Below are 27,821 nucleotides of genomic sequence, written 5' to 3'. Positions count from 1 at the left end.
TTTATATGTTCAGTTCAAGCAGCATGTCCACATATCAGAAATAGAACAGAAATGCCTATTCCAATAGAAACGCCTACCACCCCCGCTCCTATTCCAAACTATAAGCCAATGTAATTACACTATTGGAGTGGGGGATGAGGAATGAGATTAAAAATATTATCTGCCAAGTTACACACTTGAAAACCTAAAAGAATTAAATGGAAAAAGTATTAAATTTCAACATAAGAAAATTCAACAAAGCGCTGTGTAGAGAAAGCAGAAAAGAAATACCCTTCTTATAAGTGAACAATGCAGGGAAAGATTCCAATTATAGCAATAACCAAAAAGACATGTTTAAAACCGGGTTTAGATAAAGGAAAAAGACATTTCTTGTTCTTAGATTCAATGATATGATGGAAGAAATAAGTCAATTCTCTCTTTAAATTTTGTAAATTTAACCTGATTCCAAGGAAAATATGAAAAGAATTTTATTGGAAACTCATCATTCTGAATTGCATATGAAAAAAAAAAAAAGAGTAGTCTGGAAAATTCTGAAGTGAAGAAAAATGGATGGGCACAAGTACCACCACATATTAAAATACATTATAAAGCTACAGAAGGTAGAACAGTTGAAAAGTGAAGTATGAATTGATCAAGCTGGGGAGAAGAGAGAGGAGAAGGAAAGGGAAATAAAGATGCTTTTCTAAACATATGAAGAGATGTTCCATGTCTTACATAATGAGAGAAAAATAAGTATAATGACATATCTTTTTTTTTTTTTTTCACTTCCCAGGGAGGAAAAAAAATTAGACAGCTTGATGATAATGTTGTAGTGGTGAGCTGGGATATAGTTGCCGGCAAGAGTGTAATCTGCTAAGTCGCTATGGGGGCATTTTGACAACAAAATGAAATAAAAGAATGCATATACCTTTTGAAATGTACCCTACAGATATGCTTCCAAAGATGGTCACGAAAGAGATTATCTATGCAACACGATTTCTAATTGCAAAAGGACTGGAAATAACCTAATGCTCACAGAGGAAGGTTTGGTTAGATAAATTACGGTATGAATACCTAAACAACAAAACATTATGCCACTGATTTTTTTATAGCAATAGTTTGAAAATATTTTTGAGATGTGTTGATACTAATTTCACATGCTATGTATTATGGTTTATATTAGCAACAAAAACCATGCCCTAATCTTTAACAGTGAAAGACTTTCAAATAGTTGGGAGGGATGTATGTGGGGGAAATTGAACTCTACCTTTGAGCCTAACATCCTGATTCTGAACTCCTCCTTTAGACAATGAAAAGACAAAGTTTCTGGTAGAAATATTAAAAAAAAAAAATTGAAAGGAGTATTGAAACTCCTTCATTGTTGAGAATGAAAGTATCATGAAAACAAACGACCCAGGATCTTGTTAAACTTATTAAGTATGCATATGGAGTGTTCATTTTAAAATGAAGCTGCTCTAGATACTGATACGAAATGATCTCTAAAACGTATTTCTAACTTAAAGAAAAAGAAACATGCAAAACTAGAGAGGGAAGTATCTTAACTTTCATGTAAAAAACAAAGGGATGCAAATTACGCAAATGTGTATATTTCCACAGAATCTCTCTGATGTATACACAGGAAACTGACAACTGAGATTGCTCTTGGGGAGAAAGATAAAGGTGGTAAGGGATCTTTTTTCTTTTAAAACTTGTGTACAGGCTTTTTTTTTTTTTAAACAATATGCATGTATTATCCCTATCTTAAAAAAAAAAACCCAAAAGACGCTCAAAACCACTAAACAGTAGGGAAATGTAAACCAAAACCATAGTGAGATAGCAGCTAAACAGTAACAATGGATATGAAGCACTAAGTCACGTCTGGCTGGACTCTCTGAGACCCCAGGAACTGTAGCCCACCAGGCTCCTCTGTCCGTGGGATTCTCCAGGCAAGAATACTGGAGTGGGTTGTCATGCCCTTCTCCAGGGGGTCTTCCTGACCCAGGGATGGAACCCACATCCCCTGCTGAGCCAAGGGGGAAGCCCTGATGGCCCACAGCCTTTAGGATGGCTTTATCTAAACAGACAAAGAGCAAATGACAAGCGTGGGCCAGTTGTGCAGATGTGGAGAATCAGGATCTCTGTGCAATGCTGGTGGGGATGCACTGAATAAAACGTGCAGGTACGGACACTATTGGAGACAGCATGCTGCTTCCCCAGAAAGTGAAACTTAGAACTACCGTATGATCCAGCAATTCAACTTCTGGACATACACCTGAAGATCTGAAAGCACAGACTTGAATAGATACTTGCACACCTGTGTTCACAGCAGCTTTATCCACAGCAACCAAAAGCTGGAAACAAGCCAAGTGTCTATCGACAGATGAATGGATAAACAGTATGTGGTATTCAACCCTAAAAAGGGGAGAAATTGACACAGGCCACAACACGGGTGAACCCTGAAGATACGATGCCAAGTAGTGTCTGGAAACGGATGGTGGGGCTGCGCAACAATGTAAGTGTGCTTAAAGCCACTGAGTTCAGTTCAGTCGCTCAGTCGTGTCCGACTCTTTGCGACCCCAAGGACTGCAGACCGCCAGGCCTCCCTGTCCATCACCAACTCCTGGAGTTTACTCAAACTCACGTCCATTGAGTCGGTGATGCCATCCAAGCATCTCATCCTCTGTCATACCCTTCTCCCCCCACCTTCAATCTTCTCAGCATCAGAGTCTTTTCACATGAGTCAGTTCTTTGCATCAGGTGGCCAAAGTATTGGGGAGTTTCCAGCTGAAAGGTACACTTAAAAATGGTTAAAATAGTAAATCCTATGTTGTGTATATTTTATCACAATTAAAAAAAATGTAATGCACAAATAGAAAATCTGAAGAGAACTATAGCAGGTAAAGAAATGGATACAGCTGATTAAAAATCTTCCCAGAAAAGCCCAGGCCCAGATGACTTCACTGATGAAGTCTACCAAGCATTAAAAGAGAAAATAATACCAATTCTCACACAAACTCTTTTGGAATACAGAGGAGAGAGTACTTCCCAACTCATTCTGAGAGAACAATATTACTGATATGAAAGCCAGACAAAGACATCAGAAAAATACTACAGACCAATTTCTCTCATGAATATATATGCAAAAACCATCAACAAAATATCAGCAAACCAAATTCAGCAACATCAGCAAAGGATTTTACTTCATGATCAAGCGGTAATTATGCCTAGAATGTAACACTGATTTAACATTCAAAATTCAACCAAGGTAATATACTATATTAATATAAAAAAGGACAAAACCCACATGATCCTCTTGATACACATAGGAAAAATATTTGATAAAATCCAAGACCTATTCATGATAAAAATGATCAACCAACTAGGGCTAGAAGGGAACATCCTGAACTTGATGAAGGTATCTATAAAAAAACCCTACAGCTCAGGACTTCCCTGTTGGTCCAGTGGTTAAGAATCTTCCTGCCAAATGCAGGGGACACAGGTTTGATCCCTGGTCCAGGAAGATCCCACATGCCTTGGGGCAACTAAGTCCATCTGCCCCAGTTACTGAGCCAACGCACCCCACAGCCCATGATCCACACCGAGAAGCCACCACACTGGGAAGCCCGCACGCCCAACCAGAGAAAAGCCTGAGCGTCCATGAAGACCCCCACCCCCATAAATAAGCAAAACCCTACAGCTTCTCCCATCCTCAGAGGTGAAAGGCTGAATGCTTTCTCCCGAAGACTGGGAAGGGGGAAAAGACTGGCACCCCCGCTTGCTCCACTTCCATTCAGTATTGTATTGGAGGTTCCGGCCAGTGCAAACAAGCCAGAAAAAGAAATGAAAACATGGAGAAGTCAGAAATTAACACTCTGTCCACACAGTATTAACAGTCCCAAAGTGGAAACAATCCAAATATCTATCGACATGGTACATGGATATACAAAATGTGACATGTTCACGTAGAGCATGACTGAGCAATACCTGCTGGAAGTCAGACACCTAAGACTGTGCATCACATGAGTCAATTCATATGAAATGACCAGAAAGGGCAAATCTACAAGACAGAGGGCAGATTAGTGGCTGCCTGTGCCTGGAGGTAGTTATGAGGATTGCTAATGGGCTCAAGGGATCTTTCTGGAGCAATGAAAATATTCTAAAACTGGATTGTGGTGGCTGTTGTACAACTTTGTAAATTTACTGAAAGTCACTGCATAGTATCTTTTAAATGTATGAGTTTTGTTGTATGTTAAGTATACCTCAATAAAGCTATTTAAAAAAAAATGCAAAAGAAGGACTTCCCTGGTGGCAGAGTGGATAAAAATCCGCCTGCCAATGCAGGGGACATGGGTTTGATCCCTGGTCCGCATGCCTTGGGGCAACTAAGTGCCACAGCACTGAGCCTGCATGTTGCAATTACTGAAGCCTGAGCATCGGAGCCTGTCCACTGCAGCAAGAGAAGCCGCTGCGATGAGAAGCCTGCACACCGCAACTAGGGAGGAGCCTCACTCACCACGACTAGAGAAAGCCCACGTGCAGTAACGAATAATAATAATTATTATAAAAAGTTTAAAAATTAAAAATGCACAAAAGTAACAATTATAATATCTTTTACATTAATACTACTGCTTGTTTACCTGTATTTTCACAGGCTGATTAAAAAAAATGAGAAGACTTACTAAATTAGAGCATCTAATTATGCATTTCTCTATTTTACTGGAAGAGAAAAATGCAGAAATAATGTATTCAGGAAAGGCCAATCTTTGCTTAAGCCATAAATTTGACGAGTAGATTCTGTAAGACCTTTTATTATTCACCTTCCCTATCCCCTTCATAAGCATGAGTGATGAAAAATAAACTGTACCTTAAGGGCAAAAAGAGTGTTAGTTTTGCAATTTCTATTAAAGAATGGCTTTCTTTAACACCATCTATCTGATGATCTATCCATGAGAGAGCCAAAGTTCATCTGTTTGTGTTTTCTATAACTTTAACTGTTTAGACCTTTAGGGCACTTCCTTCAGATATATGGTCTACTAGGACAATTGGAGAAGGCAATGGCAACCCACTCCGGTGTTCTTGCCTGGAGAATCCCTGGGATGGGGGAGCCTGGTGGGCTGCCGTCTATGGGGTCACACAGAGTCGGACACGACTGAAGTGACTTAACAGCAGCAGCAGGACAATTGAAACTTACTTACTATTCTCACAGTCAAGTTCCCATCACAGTTCAGTCTTGATCGCTGAGACCCTTGGAGCTCTCAAGCCAACTCCTTTCTCTTACAGTCTTTCCTGTTCCCCTTTATCCTCTCTGTTAGCATTCTTGCCTTTTTCTCAGGGTCGCTGACAATTCTGACACCTACCCTTCTGACTTAGCCCTTCCTGACGCCCCAACTCCTAGCTTCATGTCACTGGTCATCCTCTTCTTTTCTGCAGGGTGTGGGGTCTCCTCTGCCACTGAGGCACGCCTGACCCAGCTGCTTCTCCGATCTGCCAGACCCCATAATACTGTCATAATAATTACTGCTGCCATGCATCAGTGCTTTCAAAGCAACACCACAGGTTCTTTGAAAAGTTCCTTTTGAGGATTCTTATGGCCAACAAGTACATACTGCTATATTTAAAATGGATAACCAACAAGGACCTACTGTATAGCACAGGGAACTCTGCTCAATATTATGTGGCAGCCTGGAGGGGAGAGGAGTGAGGAGAGAATGCATACATGTACATGTGTGGCTGAGTCCCTTCGCAGTTCACCTAAATTAATCGGCTGTTTTGCTGTTTAGTTACCGAGTTGTGTCTGACTCTTTGTGACCCCGTGGAATTAGCTTGCCAGGCTCCTCTGTCTATGGGATTCTCCAGGCAAGGATACTGGAGTGGGTTGCCATTTCCTTCTCCAGGGGGTTTTCTGGACCCAGGGATTGAACACAGGTCTCCTGCTATACTCCAGTATAAAATTAAAAGTTTAAAAAAAAAAAGGATTCTTACAGCACCACCTTTTTATCTGAAGAGATCTGATACATTTTTCCACATCCACACATCACTACTGTAAGGATGTTTTACTAAATGTGGCTCAATCTAAGAGACGAGTGGATGTGAGAACTCATAAAGGAGACAGTTACATTAGTAAGACATATAGTTAAAGAAACAGATGACGTCCTTGGCAAGGGTGGGGAAATATATTCTCATACACTACTGGCATAATGGTTAAGCCAGAGGGCAAGCTGGCCATGTCTGTTACAATATCAAGGAGGTACCTTCTAGGATACCATTAAGGGCATTTTTGGGGGGCAACAGAGAGTGAGATGGTTGGATTCCATCACTGAATCAATGCTCATGAGTTCAAGCAAACTCTGGGAGCTGGTAAAGGACAGGGAAGCCTGGCATGCAGCAGTCCATGGGGTCATAAAGAGTCAGACATGACTTAGTGACTGAACACCAACATTTAAAAAGTACTTGAGGGACCTCCCTGGTGGTCCAGCGGTTAAAAATCTGCCTTGCGATGCAGAGGACACAGGTGTGAACCCTGCTCAGGGCACCGAGGCCCCATTTGCCCAGGAGCAGCTAGGTCCACTGCTGCAACTACACCCTGGAGCCCAAACACTGCAACCAAGGAGTCCGTGCAGTGCAATGAAAGAGCCAGCCTGATGCACGAAGATCCTGTGTGCCGCAACTAAGACCTGACACATCCAGATAAATACATGAGTACTAAAAAAAATCTACTGACGCCAGGGCCCAGTGATATCTCTCCATCAGAAAGTTAACTGTAATGCTGTTGAGCTGCACAGTGGACCTGCTAGACTTTACTTCCCATAAAGGCAGGGAGTAAATCTGTCTTCTCCACTGGAACATACCCATTACCTTAAGCAATGCCTAGCACAGAGAAGGTGTTCAGGAAGATCTGGTGAATGAAGAAATGAGTGGTGATGATGACTGAAGAGCAGTTTCTGCCTGGACCTCAGTTGGTACTGGGTAAGCCAGGAGCGAACTTTCCATTGGGAATGCTAGTTCCGTGGCCATGCTGCACTCTTGGCCCTAGACCTTCAAGTACCCTTTGCTGATCGTCAGAGCAAATGGCAGAGGAATCTGAGTACTCAGAGCAAACCGGTTACGAAACAAACGTGCCATTACAGTTAAAAGCAGCAGCAATGCTGTCATGCTCGTATTGTATGTCAGATTGTGTGTGTGCTCAGTCGTGTCAAACTCTTTGCAACTCCATGGGCTGTAGCCCACCAGGTTCCTCTGTCCATGGGATTCTCCAGGCAAGAATACTGGAGTGGGTTGCCATTTCTTTCTCCAGGGGATCTTCCTGACCCAGGGATGGAACCGGGTCTCCTGGATTGGAAGGTGGATTCTTTACTGTCTGAGCCACCAGGGAAGCCCTATTACATATACACAAATACAAAATTTTCCTTTTAATTCGTTACTCACCTTGGTGTGTATATATATATATATATTTTGCCTTAAGTATAAAAGGTTTAATCTTCAGAGTCACCATCAGGACTTAGAAATGCCCAAGAGTAAAATATCCAGTTTAATCCCAGAGCACAACTGAACAGTGGTCCGGCCTTATGTCAGTTTTCAGAGCTCAAGGAAAACATTCTCAGGGGAAAAAAACCCCATCATACTGAGGTGGTGACAGAAAGGGTCTTTCTAAAGCTTGAAATGACATTACACCACAGAGACACACGAGGGCGCTCTAATCAACTAGCAAGGAGAAACACAGAGCTAGTGAAACCAGGTTGACATTTTAACAATTGTACTGAAAGAGGTGAATTAAGTCCTGGTAAAATTATGTTTGTTATTTACAGCAAGCCATCTTCTGCTCCTGATCCAAAGTTTGAGAAGTCAAAAGGATTCTGCAAGTCTTAAAACTGCAAGAAGAATCCACTGCTCTCAGATCCAAGGTAAGGATTAAGCACATCCCTTCCTAATGTTTGTTAAATTGACCTTGAGGCAGGATTTGCCCCTTTCAAGCCAGTCTTTTCTTTCAAATCTACAGTTCCACTTGGTGGTTTACCTGTCCTCAGCTGGAAGTGGCCCATGAATCCATTTCTTTGCTCCATCTGCTTTCTTAAGAAAAATGGTGAGTTGTAAGTTTGCACCTCTCCATCCCCGCCCCAAGCCAGTAGTAATGAAAGAGCATTTTGTACAAAAGGAGCCCAGACCACTGAAGAAAGTAACTCACGGCCTTATTGAGGTTTTAAATTCATAAAGACAACTACAGCATATAATTTTCTCCATCAAATTCAGAGTATAGCATAGAGCGAGCGTTTAAGTGACCTTTCTTTCAGATCTTTAACAAGAGAACAACAGAACTGCAGAAAGTCCTGGATTCTGAGGCAATCAGGCTCATTTTACTAAGGATCATCATTTATCTTAAAATCACATTCAAACTTTCGTCTCAGCAAAATTACAAATAATTCCATGTCATCGATCCTTGAGGTCAAATTCAATAGTTAAAATGCAAAGTATTAAAACTTTGAATGCCACGGGTATACTGTGGTTGTATAATACATCCTTATTGACTGAATAAACTAGAGGATTCTCTCCAGCTCTGGAACTATCTACAGGAAGCATGACAAATAATTCATTTTTGAACTGCTAGTTATTTTATTCACTTTAACGTTCATCTATTTGAATGACTAAATCCCTGGCCATGATGTTTCAAACTTGATTTCTGTCAATGAATTTGGGTTTTTGTGGGGGAACGGGGGCTCCCAAAGTCTTTTGTTAAAGATCCTGGTGAGTTCAATTTTCTATGCTTTGCTGAATTTGGCCATCAGGGTATACCCAATTAGGCTCAATCGATACTAAAAGGGGAATAGGCTCTAAAACGTGCTAATTTAGAGGATATGTTTCTAATTTTCCTGTTCTTTTCAAAGTTGTCCTGATTAATTGAAGATGAATTTTCCTCAAATAAAGTTGCCTGATATTACAAAGAAAAAATGAAAGTGTTAGTCACTCTCAGTCATGTCCAAATCTTTGCAATCTCATGGACTGTAGCCCACCAGGCTCCTCTGCCCATGGAATTTTCCAGGCAAGAATACTGGAGTGGGTTGCCATTTCCTACTCCAGGGGATCTTTCTGACCCAGGCATCGAACCTGCATCTCGAGTTGCCTACACTGGCAGGTGGATTCTTCACTACTAGCACTACCCGGAAAGCCCAACGGTATGGGAAGCATGACAAAAAAGAAGTCCAACTTGCTGTCAATGTTTCTGAAACCACTTTGCTGTGCTGAAAGATACTCCTGTATTATAAATCATCAAGTACCAAATGAGTTTTAGTTATTAGGTGGATGAACAATAAAGAGGGAAGGAGTAGAGATAGAACAATTCCTCTTCCTCTCAGGCACTTTATGGTTCTTAAAGGAGAAAAGATATTTCTACTTTTTCCACGTTTTCACATCTCTAAATGAAGTAAGCAGGAGAATTTTATAAGCAAACCAAAGTATAAGTAAATCAAACCCTAACAGTGATACCCTCAGCAAATGAGTTGTTACAGGAGAAGAAACCTGCTTCCCACTTGCCTGCCTTCGCACCACACACATTAACCATGATTTATCTTTTATTGACGAAACATGGTCTGTGTTTCAACGATTTAGGTGCCAAGCTCTTTGGCTTCTCTCAGCTGAACCTTCTTCAAGGAAGGCCCGAGCCCACTTGACATTCTTATCAGTTCAAGAACTACCTTTCCAAAGGAGGTGTATCTGACTCCCCACACACCCCCAGTATCCTCTCAATCCCCAAACCCTGAACATGATGACTCCAGTTCACCCAGATGGAGGTGAATTATAATTTTTTCATTACTTTGTATCTTCTTCATTAGATTGCATGCTTCTTTAGGACAAGGGTGGTGACTTTCAATTCTGCATTTTGAAATGTTTGGAAAACTGATGCAAAAGCAAATTGACACTCTCAAGGTTTACTGATCTGTGTGCCCTTCTTCTAATAGAAACAGCTTTAGATAGAGACAGTTTTAGAACTGAATCCACCTTTCTTATGTTCTCTACGGTCTCAAAGAACAGCTGACACTGTGCAGAGTATATATGCCTGTACCCTGTGTGGGTACGTACACACGTACTTTGCAAAAGCATGCTCAAATAATTAAGAGAAACCTTTTGTTTTTCCTCAAAAACTTCAGAAAGTAAAGCCTGACAATACCTGGCTGCAGGAACATGACTTTTAAAGCCTGAGAAACAGCATCTCACACCTTCTCTACTCAAATTATGCTATTACTAATTCCAATTAATTAGTTGGAGTGAATTAATTAAACCTGTGCACACTGAGAATAAAATGGCTCAAAACAAAAGCCTGAGCAGCTTTCCTATAAGCCAAGCGTCTGAGTTTTCTTTTTTTTTCTGAGTTTTTTAATGCAAAACTTTTCCAGGTATCCTGGCATGTTCCATATAACCTTAGCTCACGCAGTCCCTGCTGCTGCTGCTGCTAAGTCGCTTCAGTCTGTCCGACTCTGTGCGACCCCATAGACGGCAGCCCACCAGGCTCCCCCGTCCCTGGGATTCTCCAGGCAAGAACACTGGAGTGGGTTGCCATTTCCTTCTCCAACGCATTAAAGTGAAAAGTGAAGTCACAAGCTCAGTCGTGTCCGACTCCTAGCGACCCCATGGACTGCAGCCTACCAGGCCCCTCCGTCCATGGGATTTTCCAGGCAACAGTACTGGAGTGGGGTGCCATTGCCATTGCCTTCGCTCTATATTGTAACGCCATGTAACAGTTCCTCTCAGCCCATCTTATACAAAGTTTAAGACTCAAACCATCCAAGATCACACTCTGACTTCGACCTCCTTTGAATGATCAAAGGCAGTTAGGAGTCTATAACAGAGAATTAAATAAGAGATTAAGATCCGCCTAGAATTTTCCAAACTCTGTTCATGTTACCAAACCGTCTCAACAACTGTAAAAAGGAACGCTTAATCAAGGGTCAATCCCGTGGAAAGCAGTGTACCAATTATAACACTCACGTGGCAGCTGAGAAAAAAATCAACCCTGGTTCGTAAAGTCCAACCTTGGTCCGTATGTGAAGAAAGGTGACAAGATTCAGTCTCTTATCTAACCAAAAGGGCCGCGCCAAGGGATGAATTACATCTAGCAGTTGTGAAGGGTCTGAGTTGGAATTCAAACTCAACAACATCAGCTTTCCTTGGTTCACCCCACCTTCTAGTTTCCTGCCACCCCTCGTCCAAGACGGTTGCCTTCCTAAGGTGGAAACGACGAATTCCAAAAGGATATGCCCTCCGATCTAAGAACGGGGACTCACCAGTTTCATGCTGGACTTTTCGCCGGTAAGAAGCAGTTCCTCGACTTCTCAAACCCAGAAAGCGTCTTCCGGTTCAATCTCCGCCACGGCCCCGCCGAGAGCATCGCGGAACATGCAGTCTTTTTTCCCTACGCCCGTTTCCCGGCGCATCATGGGAAATGTAGTCATCTCTCCGTGCATCATGGGAACCATGGTCATCTTTCCTTTTCCTCTCCTGTTAGAACGCCTCCTTCCGTCAGCTCAAATTCATCCGCGCCGCCAATTCATCCTCCGTCTTCACCCCAGCATGATATCATGTCCCTCATCTGGGCCCAGAATCCACGGTATTCTGGGATATGTAGTTCCTACGGCTCTGGCGCCCCTTTCCCCTCCTCCCTGTGGGAAGACGCACGGGCGCGGTACTTGCCGGGAACTGTAGTTCCTTGGGGCCTCCGGACGAGAGTCTCGCACCTTTACTCAAGGGAGGCAAAAACTACAACTCCCAGGGCCGCCCGGTGGCAGCAGGTGGGAGCGGGGCTGTTGATATCAATATGGCGGTTGTCAGCCAGACAAAGACAGTCAGTCTGATGTGATTGAGACAAGGGAGGTTTTTCAGGGGGAGACTGGGAGATAGGGGCCTCCCCTCCCCCTTCTCCTCTTCCTGCGCCGGCCTCAACCCCTCCCCAGACCCCTCCCGACGGGCGCCCCACGCGGAAGACACCCCTCCCCCTCCCGTTTTCCCCTCCTCCCTACCTCAGACCTCAGCCCTTCGTACCGGGACGTTGGGGAGGGGGCTGTGCCGGGCGGAGAGAACTCAGCAAAGCATTCTGAGGTGAGTCGAGTGGTTTGGAAGCCTCAAATCTCTCCAGTCTCTTTCCTCACTTCTTTCTCTTCACTTTTTTTTTGGGGGGGGGGGTTGTGGGTGTTGGGGGAGTAAGTGAGTGGGCTGGGGATGAGTGTCTTAAGCGGCCCAACTGAGAGGAGGGAGGAAGCGGGGGGTTTCGCGGGGGTGACCCGAACGCAGGGTCTGGGGTGGGGCAGTTTGTGGGGGCGGTAATTGAAAGGCGTCCGGTGCTCCCAACTCTTTTCCCCTGGTTGCCTCCCCAATGGGCGGAAGGTTTGAATCCTGGAGGTGGGGTCTCCAGTTTGGAGTTTGGGAAAGTGTGAGGGGAATTTGAGGTGCGTGGGTTTGTTTGGGGTGCAGAGCTGTATTTGAAACTGGGTGACGTGCACTCGGGCGATGGGTTAGCCTTGAATAAATGTCTCTGGAGAGGAAGTTCGGGAGCCGGAGTCGGAGCTTTTAGCTGGGCCTGGGCGGAGAGGCGTGCGCGAGGTGCGGCTCTGGGACCTCTGGGCTAGCGGAGCGGCGCGGGGTGGCCGCGGGGAGCAACTCGTTTGTGTCCCATCGGCGGCTCACACTCCTCCTCCCCTTCTCCCGGGACCCACCTCCACCCCAAACTCAAGGCAGGCGCCTCGGAGAGATGAGGTGCGGTAGAGGTGGCTTTTTGCATCCTCAAGTTGGTAGCTAGGTGGGAAAGGAAGAGTGTTCTTAATATTTTATTCCGGAACCGTGTTTTGGTTACACTATTGGGGCTACTTGGAAAGGAGTCCTCCACCCATCCTCACCCCGAAACCGTAGGTCTCGTTGGTCGTCTTCGCCTTCCATAGATGAAACATTACTTAAGATTCGGGGGCGGAGGGGTGGGGGTCGGGAGTGCCCACTTGTGTACGCGACCCTCTGTGTCTGCTGAACACACGGAATGACTGTTGTGTATCCTGTGGTTGGGTGACTTATTTTCGTAGTAGGAAAAACTGTTGGAAATTGTTGAGGGGGGTGCGTGGGGACTCGGTAAAAGGCGCAGCTTGTGTTTTTCTTCTACCCCACCCTGTTCTGCCTCGCATTTGGCTGAAAGCTGTTATGGAAGCGAGAGGAAACATTGGGTGAGTGAAGGGGAGAATGCACTTGGCATTACAAATACTGTACTATGGAAAGTTGAATGATGGTATAGAGTGATTACCGTTTTTATTTACCCTGAAGCTTTAAAAATCTTACGTATCATGTAGGGTAGAGTGATGTGACTAGTTAATTTCTATGGGATCCTGCAGGTGTAGAAACCTCTGCCGTCTCTCTCTGCCTGCCTGCCTGCCCGCCCGCCCTCCCTCCCTTCCTTCCTTCAGTGCTTCGTTTCTGTTCTGGCATGGTACATTTCTCTTCTTTGATGGACATGCTGCCTCCTGTGCCTGTTTCTTTAGTTGGTTCTATGTGGTTGTGCTTTTAGTGGTTTTGCTGTAAGATGCATCTTTCGATGAAGAGGACCTGCATTTGTTTTTAATTTGCATTTATTTCTCAGGTAATTATCACATCAAGATTGTAGTGCTTTGCGTTAAACTTATTTTAAAATTGCACAGCTGAGTTAGATCTAGTTGAGTTAAGTGTGTAAGTCAAGGTTGGAAATTTGAATTCTGATTTCCCCCCTCCCCCCCGAGTTTCAATTGGAGTTACAAAGGGAAGAGGATTGCAACATCTCTTGTTTCTCACAGTCTTTAATATTTAAAAACATTACACCAGAAGAATTAACATAATTTGTACTTCTTTCACCGGGAAATGTAAGTTTTTCAATAACCATTCTTTTGTCATATATTTTTAGTATAATGAACTTTTAAATAAAGAAATTGGCATAATTTGTCTTTTCGACTGCTGAGAATTTAATGTATTTACATATTTGGCTTATCAGTTCTTGAACCTATCAGTAAAGGACCTTAGATACTCTAAAAACTGGAAGTTACATCATATGTAATTATATGGTATGTTTTATAACCTGTGATTTGCAATTTCTGTGGTTGGTCATTTACACAGATAAGCTGACTTGTAAGTATGAGGTAGCATATTTATTTAGATTGACCTGAATAGAAAAAAAAGAATGTGTTTTTTCTAAATCTCAAACTTCGGATATACAATGTGTTGATACAAAGCTGACTTTTTAGTTTGTTATTAACTAGAATTTCCAGAATTATTTGTTTTAATCTTCTATTTTAGCCTGAAATATTACCTTTGCAAAAACTGGAGAAATATCCTATATAACTCCATATAACAGTGTTTTTCTGCTTAAAGATATTCTACTAAACAGTGTCTTTAAATGTTCAATGATTATTTTATAAATAGAAAAACTAAAATGTTTGTTTAGAGTTGGAAAACTTTAAAGTATAAGAATATATTCCCTTCCTCCTACCCTCATGTCAGATTTTGGTTTATTCTATGGAAATGCAAAGTTACTTACTGAGAAAAGCATTCATTAAACTTTTTCTGACTAGTGGTTTGGTTGAAGCCAAATATATCCCTTGCATTGGATGGGGTGATTCTGTTGCATTTCAGGCACTGAGCAATAAAATGATGTAAAGCCTTTACTGCAGGTTAAAGCATAAAACATTCTCAGCATGTGGAAGTCATATGGTTTACGAAAAAAGTAGAAAATCAGGGCATTGGTCCCTGTCCAGCTTAAAATTTCATCTGGTAACTGTGAAAGAGACACATTTATTTAATATGATTACTTCTAAAAATATTGCCTATATAATGAGAAGTTGAAAATTCAAACTGTTTTTAACCAATCTGTTGCTAGTTTAGTGTACGGCGTGCTGTGAATACTGTGGTTGCAAATGTGCACCAAGGAGCCTTTAGGGGTCAGCTTTATCTCAATGTCTTTAGCGAGGCTTCATTTTTCACTGCTGTCTGAATAAATTTCAGTCTTCTTAGCACAGATCTTAGTTGAAGCATCTAATTGAAACTTAGTAGCTTGGTATTGGTAAGTTACAAATATATTGCAACAAACCTTTCCTTGGTTCATGTTTTGAAAAAAAAAGAAGTAACCAGTTTATGGCAGTTTTTATAGCAAGTATTGATTGGATGGCATTGCTTGTTCCTGAAGATATTAAACACACTGGGAGTGTTTGTGCTTAATTTGTTCATTTTGGATCTTTTGATCATTATAGTGAGTCCATCCCACTTTTAATGTTTCAGGTGGTTTCTATGTTCCCTGTAAAACCATGTTTGCTTTTTCTATTCATTTCTTTGCAGTTCTTCTGGTATTTTTGTATGCAGATCTTAAAATTTGACTTATTTTTCTTGGGTATTAGAAATTTATCCTAGGATGTCACTTTTCATAAGTGAAAATTGGTATACTCTTCAACTTTTAAAAAAGGCTAACATTTATAGATAAACTTTAACAAGCTCAATGCAAGTGTGCTGGATTTTTTCATTTTGTGTATCTGCTTTATTTAGGTTTTTTTTTTACTTCCAGGTTTAATTTTATAGCTCCCTTTGCTGTTTGGCTAAATTATTCTTTGAACTGTTGGCGTTTACTTCTCAATTTACTAGAAGTTTATAAAAAAAGCTCTTTGAGTGGAAATCACAGGTTGTCTGAAGTGTCATATATGTACATTCACATATATAAAGCACCTTTATGTGTGCTTTTGTATGAAATTGGTATATACCTATCAGACATACAACCCATAAAGAAGAAATCTGAACCACAAGTAACAAGCTTTAAAAAACTCAAGCTTGAAATCAGAGTTTGCACCACCACGTTTGTTCACATTATAGAAGTTATGGAGATTTTTAGTGTTACTGCAAATCATGATTTTTGCAGATTCTGCCAAAGTCTGCTTCTTTCCAAAAGAAAGCTAGTGGTATTGAAAATTTTCTCAAAATAATATTAATATGTGATTAAATTCCTAGATGCAGCACCCCCCTCTCCCCCTATCGGGTTACTCACTGGTCTTAGGTACCATCCTAAGTAAAAAGTACGAAGATTTTTTTCTGAGTGATTCGGTCATGTAAAACTTTTACAGTGAGCCTATTTAAATATGACCCAATGTTTTAGATAACTTGTTTTTGTTGATCTTAGATGAAATGAATTGGAAATTTACTAACATTGTTTTGGACACTTTCCAAGAGCATTTAGTTACTGGAAGGGCCTGGCTTTAGTGTTGTTTTTACCTTACAGTGGTAATAAGGTTGAAGTTATAGTAAGTTTTTTCAGTACATTTTTTTCATTGTTCGTTATAGTACATTTGTACATTATAGTACATTTTTTCAAAATGTAATATTTTACAGATCCTTGACTTAGACTATAAAAATAGTGGGGTTTTTTTTGTTTGTTTGTTTGTTTGCATTTACAGACAGAAGAGAAAAACATAATTGATTTAACTTTGAAGTTATGAGTTGTTTTACTTTTTTTGAATCTCAGGAGTTATCTGCAGGCCCCTTCTAAGTGATAAAATGATTTTGATCCATTTAAAGGGCGTTTAGGTTTTCCTTAAATTTAGAGTGCTAAATATAAGAATGTTTGCTAAATCTCACAAACTCTAGCTTTTCTGTCCATGTTCAGTGATGGTCTGCGTGTGGTTTTATAGCTCTCTTTACTGTCTGCATATTAAACAATTAGTGTGGAGTTGCCTGGTGGCAGTAATTTTAAGTTATATAGTTACATTTTTAAAAGAGGATAAAGTCAGATGCTGTGCTGTTGTTGAGAAGAGGGTGATTTAATACTAAACCTTTCTGCTTTAAGGTTTTGATAAAGTAACAGGATCATTAAAATGTGCAGCTTTTGGTTTGGGCCTGGTCAGTGAAGGCTTAGACTCATCCTCACTCTCCCTTTTCTAATCATGAAGTCAGGCTGAATTTTTCTCCTTTGTATCTGTCTATTCACTTGTTTTCATTCTATTGCTATTCCCTTAATTCGGGTCTTCGTCCTTTCTGTCTTTCCACAGCCCTTCTTAACTCATCTTCAGGTTTCTGGTTTGGTTTTTTTTTTCTTTCATCCTTATGCTCCCACCTGAGCGATCTTGCTAAAATAAAATGTGAATTTGCTTGTTAGTCATACTTGGCTTATAATCCTTAATTGGCCCCTTAGCCCTTAGGTAAAGGCATATTACCATTCAACCTGTTCCAAATCTTGGCTCTGCCCCATCCTAGCTGTGTGACCTTCAGCTCCGTTCAGTTCAGTCGCTCAGTCGTGTCTGACTCTTTGCGACCCCATGAATTGCAGCACACCAGGCCTCCCTGTCCATCACCAACTCCTGGAGTTCACTCAAACTCACATCCATTGAGTCAGCGATGCCATCCAGCCATCTCATCCTCTGTTGTCCCCTTCTCCTCCTGCCCCCAATCCCTCCCAGCATCAGAGTGTTTTCCAATGAGTCAACTCTTTGCATGAGGTGGCCAAAGTACTGGAGTTTCAGCTTTAGCATCATTCCTTCCAAAGAACACCCAGGGCTTGATCTCCTTTAGAATGGACTGGTTGGATCTCCTTGCAGTCCAAGGGACTCTCAGGAGTCTTCTCCAACACCACAGTTCAACAGCATCAATTCTTCAGCGCTCAGCTTTCTTCACAGTCTAACTCTCACATCCACACATGACCACTGGAAAAACCATAGCCTTGACTTAGACGGACCTTTGTTGGCAAAGTAATGTTTCTGCTTTTCAATGTGCTATCTAGGTTGGTCATAACTTTTCTTCCAAGGAGTGTGACCTTAGGCAGATCATTTAATCTGTGCTTCAGTTTTCTCACCTGTTGAGTGGGAAGAACTAGTCCTTACTTCATAGGATTATTGTGAGCTCTTAGAATGATGTCGACATATTGTAAATGTTAACTATATCGTATTATACCACATATTTTATGCTCCTTTTCCTGCCTTATATTTTATCATTACCAATCCCAGACCCTATGGCCTTAGCGATCAATGCCAAACAAACCTCTTTAGCATAGACAGGGTTGGGTGTTCATTTGTGAGAGCTGCAGCTGTTACTAATGTCTTCAGAAGTAAAGAATTGTGACCTTTAAAGTATTATTGCTATGTTTATGCTTCCATAGTCTGTTGCTGTGACTTCTGTTTTTTCTCCCAAAATAAAAAGTAATATTTAAACCATAGCCTAATTCAGGATACAATTTTAAAATTCACTTTCCTAGCCCCATTAATACATGCTTAAGTTTCTTACCTAAATCTCCCCCTGTTAATCTAACTTGTTGTCTCATAACTTCAGTGAAGACCTATTAACTTTGTGTAGTTTTCTTCCACTTTCCCCATCTGTTCCACCCCCAGAAATCTGAATTCTTGTTCCATTTCAGGTAATGTATTTTCTTTACATTGCAATTGGGACAGTTGAATACTTGCTTTATATGATCTGGAAGCCACGTTTTAGACAGACATCTGTTTTATTTACCTGCTGATGTTTATACTTGAGGTTGGGTGGCTCCACTGCTTCAAGTTGATTTTCCAAAGTGGTAGATGATGCATATATGGTGATTTATATCTGTAACCCGTTTCTCTCAAGGAGGAGAAAGAATGACTTGTATTTACCAAACTGAGTCTCGTAAGGATAAATGTTACCCAAACACCCTGTGTCTAGAGGACACAGGGTGACAGCTAAGGTATCAGTTCAGACTGCAGAATGTAATTTTTGTAGGAGGCTATATTATGACTGTAGTTTGCAACCACCAATTTAGCCAGCATTTGCCTTCATGGAACATAATTGTTAACTATGGGGAACTTGAAAGTAGCTATTCCAAGTATTAACTTTATCTGGTTGAAAATCCATTTTCTGGAATCAAAGGTAGCCAGCCTATGTTTAGTTTTATATTATAGCTGTTTAGAGCCATTCAGGTCAGGAATAGTTGTACACTTTGTTGTCTGAGGATGACCTCTTTGTAAAGATGGCATGGTCTTATTTGGAATACTGTGTCCTGCTTTTCAGTAAACTCACTTTGCTTCAGATGTGCAAGTTCTAAGGTTAAATATAAATTTGTTTTTGAGTTTTTTTCCCCCTCAGAAAAAGTTTCTTCCTTCAATAAAATGTAATAATTAAAAAAATACTGGTTGCATTTTAATGCAACACAGGCATCAGCCGACTTGATCATCTTTGGTTAAACAAGATATTGTTGATGACTGCCAGCGATTGATTACTTCTCATTTTATGTTTCTTGGTTGACAGCATTTCATTTAAGTGCCTTTACTCTGTTACTGACAGTGAAAGTTTGTATTACCTGGTTAGGTCTCAGTTTTCCAGTCTGTTGAATAGGGGATTTAGGTTAATTTTTTAAATATATATAGTATTTTTGTTGTCATTGATTAAAAGCTATCCATTTACTTGTTTATTTTTAATCTTTAAATAATTACAGGTTCATAGGCAGTTGAAGAATAGAGAGGGCCTGGTACCTTTCACCCAGTTTCCCCTCCTGGTTACATCTTACATAACTTTTGTGCAGTATTAACACCAGGAAATTGACATTGGTACTCTGTGTGTGTGTAGGTCTTTGCCATTTTAGCACACATGTAGAATTTGTAACCGGCACCACAGTCAAGATGCAGAACTCTTCTGTCACCCCAGAGATTGAATGATCCCTCTTTATTCGTAAATTTTGTTGTGTTGTCAGTATAACTAAGAGAAAGATACCAATTATTGGATCAGTAATTTCGCTCTTGCCTTTTGTAGTTTGGAAGTTCTTTTGGCATATCTTGAAAGTTTTTATGGAAAATTCCAATTAAACTTTCTTATAAGAATTTAAAAATTGGCAAGCTTTTCTTAATTGAAGATTTTTAACATCAGTACCTGTTAAACTATTTTTAGTAAAAGGTAAGAATAATATTAAAAAATTCTATAAATTAAAAATTTCTGTAAATCAAATGTGTATGATTTAAATGCATTCAAGGCTTAAGTGATATTTCTTGCCACAGAGGATGTATGCTAGAATCAGTATTGGGTAAACAAAATCAGTTATTCTAACGTTAGTCTAGTCTTTGACGGTGTTGACGCAAACTTGTGGGATTAATTGATTATGAGCTCAATTTTAGTTTTATTTGGATTTGTTACAAGGGAATTCTCTTCAAAGGTTCAAAGATTGTTTTCAGAGAAAATACCTTAGAAGGAAAAAAGTGGTAAAGATACTTTTATTAGTCTAGGTACAAGAAAGAACCATCAGGTTAAAGACTAGTTAAGGAGCTGGCCTTTGCCTCCCCTTTATCAGCTGTGTGAGTTATAAAGCCTGTCTTCAAAAATGAGGCTGTTAATCCAACGTATCACTGATTATTACAAACCTCAAACAACAAAGGTCTGCTTTAAACAGGCTTATAAAATATTTGCAAATATGTTAACAGAAAAGATATATCATGTGGTTTTTGTCTCCTGTGGATTTGAGACAGTTTCTTGGTCCACACTGATATTTGCTTTGAAAACATCAATTAAATTTTAATTTGTTTCATTGGTAAGAATATGGTAAATATTGGTGGTTCTTCTTGATAAGTCAGATTCATATTTAGAAAACGTACTGGCTATCCGAGATTTCACTTTCTTCCTGATTCAATTTTTTTTTTCTCTTTGGATTTATCTGTTGCCAGCTTTTTATATTGGCTTCATGTGCATTCTAAAAAAAAATAATGCTTTAATCAGGAATTGTTTGGCTTGAAAGCGAGGTTGTGGTAGGGATCCGGTTCTTTTCGGTTGATAAAGAACAACTAGACCTTGTATAGATGGGGAAACTGTTAGGATCTGAGAAGCTAGTGTCTGTGTCATTCTGGGGCTTTATGGTTCCTTGTCTTGCCCTCTCTTTCCGTGTCTGCTTAATCTGCCTTTCCCATTTCTCCCTTCCACTTTTGTTTGCTTTGCTATAGTTTTTCAGTTTCTGCTGCTTCATAACTTGGACTTGCAGGTGCATTTGGTTTGCCATGTTACTGATTTGAACTGCTCTTTTCCTTTCAGCTAAAGCTTACCTCCTAATATTTCTTTAAATTCTCTTGGCGAGGGAGAAATCTGAATGCATTGCATGACCATGAGTTAGATGTGTGTTGCTGTTCTGTGGCGTTGGTGAGTAGGATGCAGGAGGACTCTTGTGGTAGGAATTGAAGAGGGTATTCAATTAAACATGTCAAGTCTAGCAGTACATATATAGATACTCTGAGTTACAAAGATGAGTTTAATCCTCTTCGTGTAGAACACCCAGTGGTATAAGCCTTAATAAAAGGTGACTTCCAATGTTCATAGCAGTATTATTTATAATAACCAAGACATGCTGCTGCTGCTAAGTCGCTTCAGTCGTGTCCGACTCTGTGCAACCCCATAGACGGCAGCCCACCAGGCTCCCCCGTCCCTGGGATTCTCCAGGCAAGAACACTGGAGTGGGTTGCCATGTCCTTCTCCAATACTTGAAAGGGAAACGTGAAAGTGAAGTCGCTCAGTCGTGTCCGACTCTTCGAGACCCCATGGTCTGCAGCCTACCAGGCTCCTCCGTCCATGGGATTTTCCAGGCAAGAGTATTGGAGTGGGGTGCCATTGCCTTCTCCAACCAAGACATGAAAACAACCTAAATGTCTATCGCCAGATGAATGGATGAAGAAGATGCGGCATATATACATTGTGATGTGGGAAGTGTTCTGGGTAAGCAAGGTGTTTTTCTGGTTGTTACGCTTAATGATTAGTATTATGCCCAAACATCGAGCCTTTAATGGTTATATCATCAGTTCATTTTTTAAAGTTTTATATTTTCACATTCCAACTTTTAAGGCAGTCTTCCCCCCCGTTTTTTTTTTTCCTTCAATAAATCTCTCCTAGTTTTCTATATCCATTAAACAAGATTTTTTTATAGTATGCCTTTTTGTATAGCAACCATCTCTTGAAATTTTGCTCTGACAGCTTTAATTACTCACTTTTGGGGGGGGGTCTGCCATCATTCTCAGAGTCTTAAATAATCCTGTTTGAGCTGGTTGAGAGCATGGACTTAGGAGCCAGTTTAGGTGTAAGTCTGGCCTCCATGACTTACTCTGTAACTTTAATAAATCCTTGCCGTGTCTCAGTTTCTCCATCTGTGCGTTGGAAGTGAGTGATAGTACTTCCATTACGGGATTGCTGTGAGTGCTTCAAGAAGTACCGTAACGTGCTTAGGATAGTGGTGGGCACAGATGAAGACATCTTTTTTATTAGTTGGCCCTGCTTCTGTGTCTGTGGTATTTACCTCTCTGCTGTAAATAGAATTCTCATATGTTGAAAGTAGTCCCTTCCTAACTTATTTTTTGGTGATTTATTTCCTCAATTATACTTTTGTAGGCCTTATTTGCATTTGATACAAATGGCTATTTCCTTCTAGTTAAGATTCCTTCTATCCAGGTCTTCTTCCTTCCATTGTCTTTTTCCTTCCTTGCTAAAAGTTACCTCTGGTCTTAAGAGTTCCTACATTTGAAACCTTTAAATCACCCTTCAGTACTTTTCCTTTCCTAACTGCTCTCTGTCCTCCCCCGTCTAATTTCTCCGCAGTGTGCTGCTGATTTTCTCCTCCTCATGTCTCTCAGATGGTTCTCGTCCTTTTTACATCCGTAGTTGCCACCCTCACCCCTGCTCGCCGAGATGATTGCAGCAGTGGAACTGGCCTTGCTGCCTCTTCTGCACAGTCCCGTTAGAATAATTGTCATCAAGCTCTTTTCATCCAGTCGTTCAAGAAGTACCTTAGTTCGAGTTGTGTTATATCCCTGTTTTTAATCCTTGTATTTGCTTTTTTTTTTTTTTAAGATTTTCTAACATTTTCTTCCCTCCCTTACTAGCGTTCTGTTTTCTTATTTCTAAAGATGTTTTCTCTGTTAGTCAAGTAAATTACCTTTCTTTTTGCTGTATGTTTTCATTCTTTACTTCTTGATACATACTACTTTCTCTGTTTAATATGTTTGTATAGGTTTATCTTGCCAGTTTAAATGTTCTTAATAAGACCTATTGTTTTTTCCAGATCACTGATTGTATTTTTATTATGTTTGATTGCAAAGCAAAATATAGCTATAAACTATTTTTAAGATAACCATTAACATTTAAATTTACAATTAAATTAACAATTTATTTTATTTTATTTTTTGATATTTATTTATTTATTTTTTCGTTATTAGGATTTTATTTTATTTTTTTGAAATATGTATAATATCATATATGAAACGAGTCGCCAGTCCAGGTTCGATGCACGATACTGGATGCTTGGGGCTGGTGCACTGGGACGACCCAGAGGGATGGTATGGGGAGGGAGGAGGGTTCAGGATGGGGAACACATGTATACCTGTGGCAGATTCATTTTGATATATGGCAAAACCAATACAATATTGTAAAGTTAAATAAAATTAAAAAAAAAAGACCTATTTAAAGCCTTCTCTTCTGAGGAGACATTTTCCAGTGAACCTTGTCTTGCTCAGACCAGTTCATTTTCTCCATAAATAAGCTGCACTTGTATACTCAGTTAATAGTGTATATAACTTTTTGTGTTTACTTGTAAGTATATCACATTTTAAATATATTGGTTTTCATTTCATGTGTATGGATTGGATTCTTAGTTGGAGTGTAAAGTCCTTGTGTCTCTTATTGGCTCATCTATCTCTACCATTCTTTTCTCTTCTCCTTTAATTTTCATAGTTCATTTATTATGGCTCATTCATCCAACCAATATTGACTACATATTATCCATATAGACTCTAGGAAGCTCATGGTTTGGTTTTGATAGGATCAGAAGGAGGACTCAACCCTGAGTTAAAGATCTCAGTACTATACCTGAGTTATTCTCAGCCCAGTAATTTCTCAGATCCACGCTTAAAAATAGTAATTAGCATTTGATAGATTGCTGAGTCTTAAGTTCCTCACAAATATTTGTGCTACAGAATGCTGGTAGTAATGGCAGTAGTTAAGCATGGTCAGAGTAGAAAGTTTAAGTTCACTGTCTTCAAAGGATAGAAGATTCCCCCCCGCCTTTTTTTTTTAAACCTGAACAGTGGGAGATCTAAGGACCTTAAAAAATTTCTTGCTTATGAAATTATTGTATAGAAAAGAATTCAAGCAATAAAGTACATGTAAAATAACAAGCGTAGCTTCCCCCTCTTCTTCCCAACATGTTCTACTCTGGTTTCTGTCCGTTGCTCGTAAGAGACCTTCCTGAAATGTAGTAGTTTAAAACAACAATAATTATTATTATTTATTATCCTCTAAGGGTTCTGAGAATTGGCTCAGTTAAATGGTTCTCACTTTGGATCTCTCATCTGGAGTCATCTGAAGGCGCTCTCACCCCTGTGTCTGATGCCCAGGTTAGGAGAGCTCAAACAACTGCAGGCTGGGATAGCTGGGCCTTGTTTGGCACCTCTCTTGGTCTCTGTGATCTCTCCAGTGTGGTTTGTTCACAATAGCTGGACTGCTTACATGGTACCCCGGGGGCACCAACGGCAGGGGTCCCAACAGAGAGAGAAAACCAGGTATATATTGCTTTTTACGTGACCCCGTGGACTGTAACCCACCAGGCTTCTCTGTCCATGGCATTCTCCAGTCAAGAATACTGGAGTGGGTTGCCATTCTCTTCTCCAGGGGCTCTTCCTGACCAGGGATAGACCCCAGGTCTCCTGCACTGCAGGCAGATTCTTTACCACTGAGCCACCAGGAAAGCAGGAGTGACGAGTTCTAGAAGAGCATGTATGAAGGAATATTGTTGTCAGTTATGGAAGATACAGACCAGGGATAAATGCTGTTAATAATTTGGTTTACTCTTAAATCATTGTCTTTGTATGTACAAATCATACTTCCAACTGTCTACTTATATGATTTTATCATACTCCAATTTTTTTATGTCATTAGGTAACTTTGCTCTATTTGACATGGATATATGTTATCCCATTACATGACAAACATATAATATTGTAAGAGGTAAAACAACTTATTTAATGTTAGAGTTACTATTTTTTTAAAATTTTACTTTATATTGGAGTATAGTTGAGTAGTGCTTCCCTTGTTTCTCAGACGGTAAAGAATCCACCTGCAATGCGGGAGACCTGAGTTCAATCCCTGGGTTGGGAAGATCCCCTGGAGGAGGGCATGGCTACCCACTCCAGTATTGTGGCCTGGAGAGTCCGCATGGACAGAGGAGCCTGGTGGGGCTCTATGGGGTCGCAAAGAGTCAGAAACGACTGAGCAACTAAGCACAGCACATAGTTGAGTAACCAACTTATTTTTCATTTAACAATGTAATGGTGTAAGTACTCATCTTCCTTGTGTTGAACATCATAAATTCCCTGGTGGCTCAGACGATAAAGCGTCTGTCTACAATGCAGGAGACCCAGGTTTGATCCCTGGGTTGGGAAGATACCCTGGAGAAGGAAATGGCAGCCCACTCCAGTATTCTTGCCTGGATAATCCCATGGATGGTGGAGCCTGGTAGGCTACCGTCCATGGAGTCACAAAGAGTCGGACACAACAGTGATTTCACTTTCACTTTCATAAATGAGTGAATTATAATTTGCTGTAACCACTCACCTAAAGTAGACATTTAAGCTCTCTGGGAAAGATTGAAGGCAAAAGGAGAAGAGGGTGGCAGAGGATGAGATGGTAGGATAGCATCACAGAGTTAGTGGGCATGAACTTGGGCAAACTCCAGGAGATAGGAACAGGGACGCCTGGTGTGCTTCAGTCCCCGGGGTCACATGGAGTCAGATACGACTTGGCAATTGAACAACAATAGGCTTTCTGGAGTTTATGCCTAGGAACCTTTCTTGACTGGTAGTAAATGTTGCAATAATACGGCTACTACTAATAATAGTCAAGAGACAATAAGCTTTTTCCTTATGCTGCTCTTTCAACCATTTGGAAATTATTTCTCAAAGATAAGTTTTTTTTTTCCTTTGCTGCTGCCTCCTTTTCTTCTCTCTGCTCTAATTCAATAATTCTGTGCTTCTGTCTTGCTTTCAGAGAAGATATGGAAGAAGTGGGAATACCATCATATATGTAGTAAAGCTGTCTTATTTGGCACTTTCCCATTTCAAGGATTGTTTTTTTTGTTCCTGTTAAGTAATGAGAAGCCATTAATTTGTAAGTTGTTAATTAATTTTAAAAAATTGGCTATAGTAAAAATCATTAAAAGCTGATTACCTAAACATTTCTCTTTAATGAAAAAAATATATGTGTATTTAACAATCACTTGATACAGCCTGTGGTTCTCAATTGGGATGATTTTACCCCCTTGGGATATTTAGCAACATTTGGAGACATTTTTGAGGGTCACAACTGGGTTGGGGTGCTGTTGTTGCCATCAGGTAGTGGTAGAGAAGCCAGGGATGCTGCCAAACATCTTTTAATTCACAAGACAATATTGCTCTCCATGCCCTCCCCTGCCTCCAAAGAAAGAAGTCTCTAGTCCAAATGGTCCATAGTGCTGGGGTCAAGAAACCTTTATCCAGGGCCAAGGTCTTTTCTTGATACATGAATTCACAGACTGGCAGTCTGCATCAGATTTTCATGCATAAACTATACCCACAATGTATTATTTATAATTTTGAGTTTTGATTTCTTTTGAATGGGAGGTAGACCTTAAAGACATATAATCTGTAAGCCATCTTAATATTTTATTATTTTCCCCACATCTCCAGTAGTCCCACCCACACTCAATTCAATAGCATTTTTAAAAGTAAATCATTTATTTTATCAAAATAGTCCATCTTTTTTTCAACCTAGTTTTTATAGAAACAGTTCTTTATACTCATATTTTGTTAGTTCAGATAAGATATAATTAAATTCCAGCTTTGCAGGAGCAGCTGATAAAGGGACTTTGGTTACCAACACTAGATTAAGTGGTTAAGACTTTGCCTTCCAATGCAGCGGGTTTGAGTTTGATCCCTGGTTGGGAAACTAAGATCCCCCAAGCCTTGTGGCCAAAAATCCAAAACATAAGACAGAAGCAGTGTTGCAACAGATTCAATAAAAGACTTTTTTTTAAAAAAAGGACCACATCAAAAAAGTCTTTTTAAAAAAAGGACAACTGACTTAAACAGTGAGGGAACAAATGATATAAACAATCAGCAAACAAATCAACCTTCTTTTTTTTGGTGCAGAGTAGAGTATTTGAGATATTAGTCTTTAGTATCTCATGTCAGTTTGATTTAGAAGGGCAGTCTAGAAGGCATTGGTTGATTGTGATGGCTGGTTGAGTGTAGGTTGGCTTAGAGCTTTTATATGAGCAATAAGAAATGGGAAGAATTTTTTATCAAAAAGAATTGTTTTCAAAGTAAATTCACTGGAAACTAATTCTTACTTAAGCTTAAAAAAAAAAAAAAAATGCCCCAAACAAAATCCGCACACATACACAGAGCAAAAATAGACAAACAGATACACCTACAAGCATGCTATAATGTTAACATATAACTGTTATATATGTAACAGGACATGTTATACATTATACTGCAATGTTATTACATATAATGCAATGTAATGTTGCACCTGTACATGCAGCATTGTGGTTGCATTTTGTCTTGCCCCAAATTGGTTGGATTTAGGAGGACATGATAGAGGAGAGTGAGAAGAGGAGATGCCAATGGTAGTCATTTGAAAGAGAATAATGGTCTCCACTCTTAATTAATACGCTTTAGTGGTAGGAGTCTAGTGATCTTTGGGTATTCAGGATAATCAAGAAGCCTATTCTATTTGGAAGTTATTAAATTATTTTGCTGGGTTCCAGCCCCTCTCATATAATATATTTAATCATATTTTTGTGTGTGTGCTTCAAAGACAGCGGTGTTACCCTATTTAACAGATCTCTATTTTAA

General features: G+C 40.2%; 2 protein-coding genes across 13 annotated transcripts in view; one reads left to right on the top strand and one right to left on the bottom strand.

Annotated features, from left to right (window-relative positions):
* The window catches only part of INTS9 (integrator complex subunit 9), a 126,778-nt gene extending 115,456 nt beyond the window's left edge, over window positions 1–11,322 (bottom strand). Inside the window, 1 exon segment of the mRNA NM_001046363.1 lies at window positions 11,253–11,322. Coding sequence (NP_001039828.1) covers window positions 11,253–11,261 — 9 coding nt within the window. The 5' untranslated portion in view covers window positions 11,262–11,322.
* A 448-nt stretch (window positions 11,323–11,770) lies between these two features.
* The window catches only part of HMBOX1 (homeobox containing 1), a 203,487-nt gene continuing 187,436 nt past the window's right edge, over window positions 11,771–27,821 (top strand). For 11 of the 12 annotated variants that reach the window (XM_024995876.2, XM_010807719.4, XM_010807721.4 and 8 more), the window contains exon 1: window positions 11,771–12,063. The gene's annotated coding sequence lies outside the window, so the exon portion shown is untranslated. Of the gene's footprint in view, window positions 12,064–12,533; window positions 12,718–27,821 lie in introns of those variants that run through there. The other variant, NM_001192171.3, reaches the window with a different exon arrangement.

This window comes from Bos taurus, chromosome 8 (assembly GCF_002263795.3).
Source record: "Bos taurus isolate L1 Dominette 01449 registration number 42190680 breed Hereford chromosome 8, ARS-UCD2.0, whole genome shotgun sequence".
Taxonomy (NCBI): domain Eukaryota; kingdom Metazoa; phylum Chordata; class Mammalia; order Artiodactyla; family Bovidae; genus Bos; species Bos taurus.
This window is presented reverse-complemented; position numbering and strand designations above follow the sequence as displayed.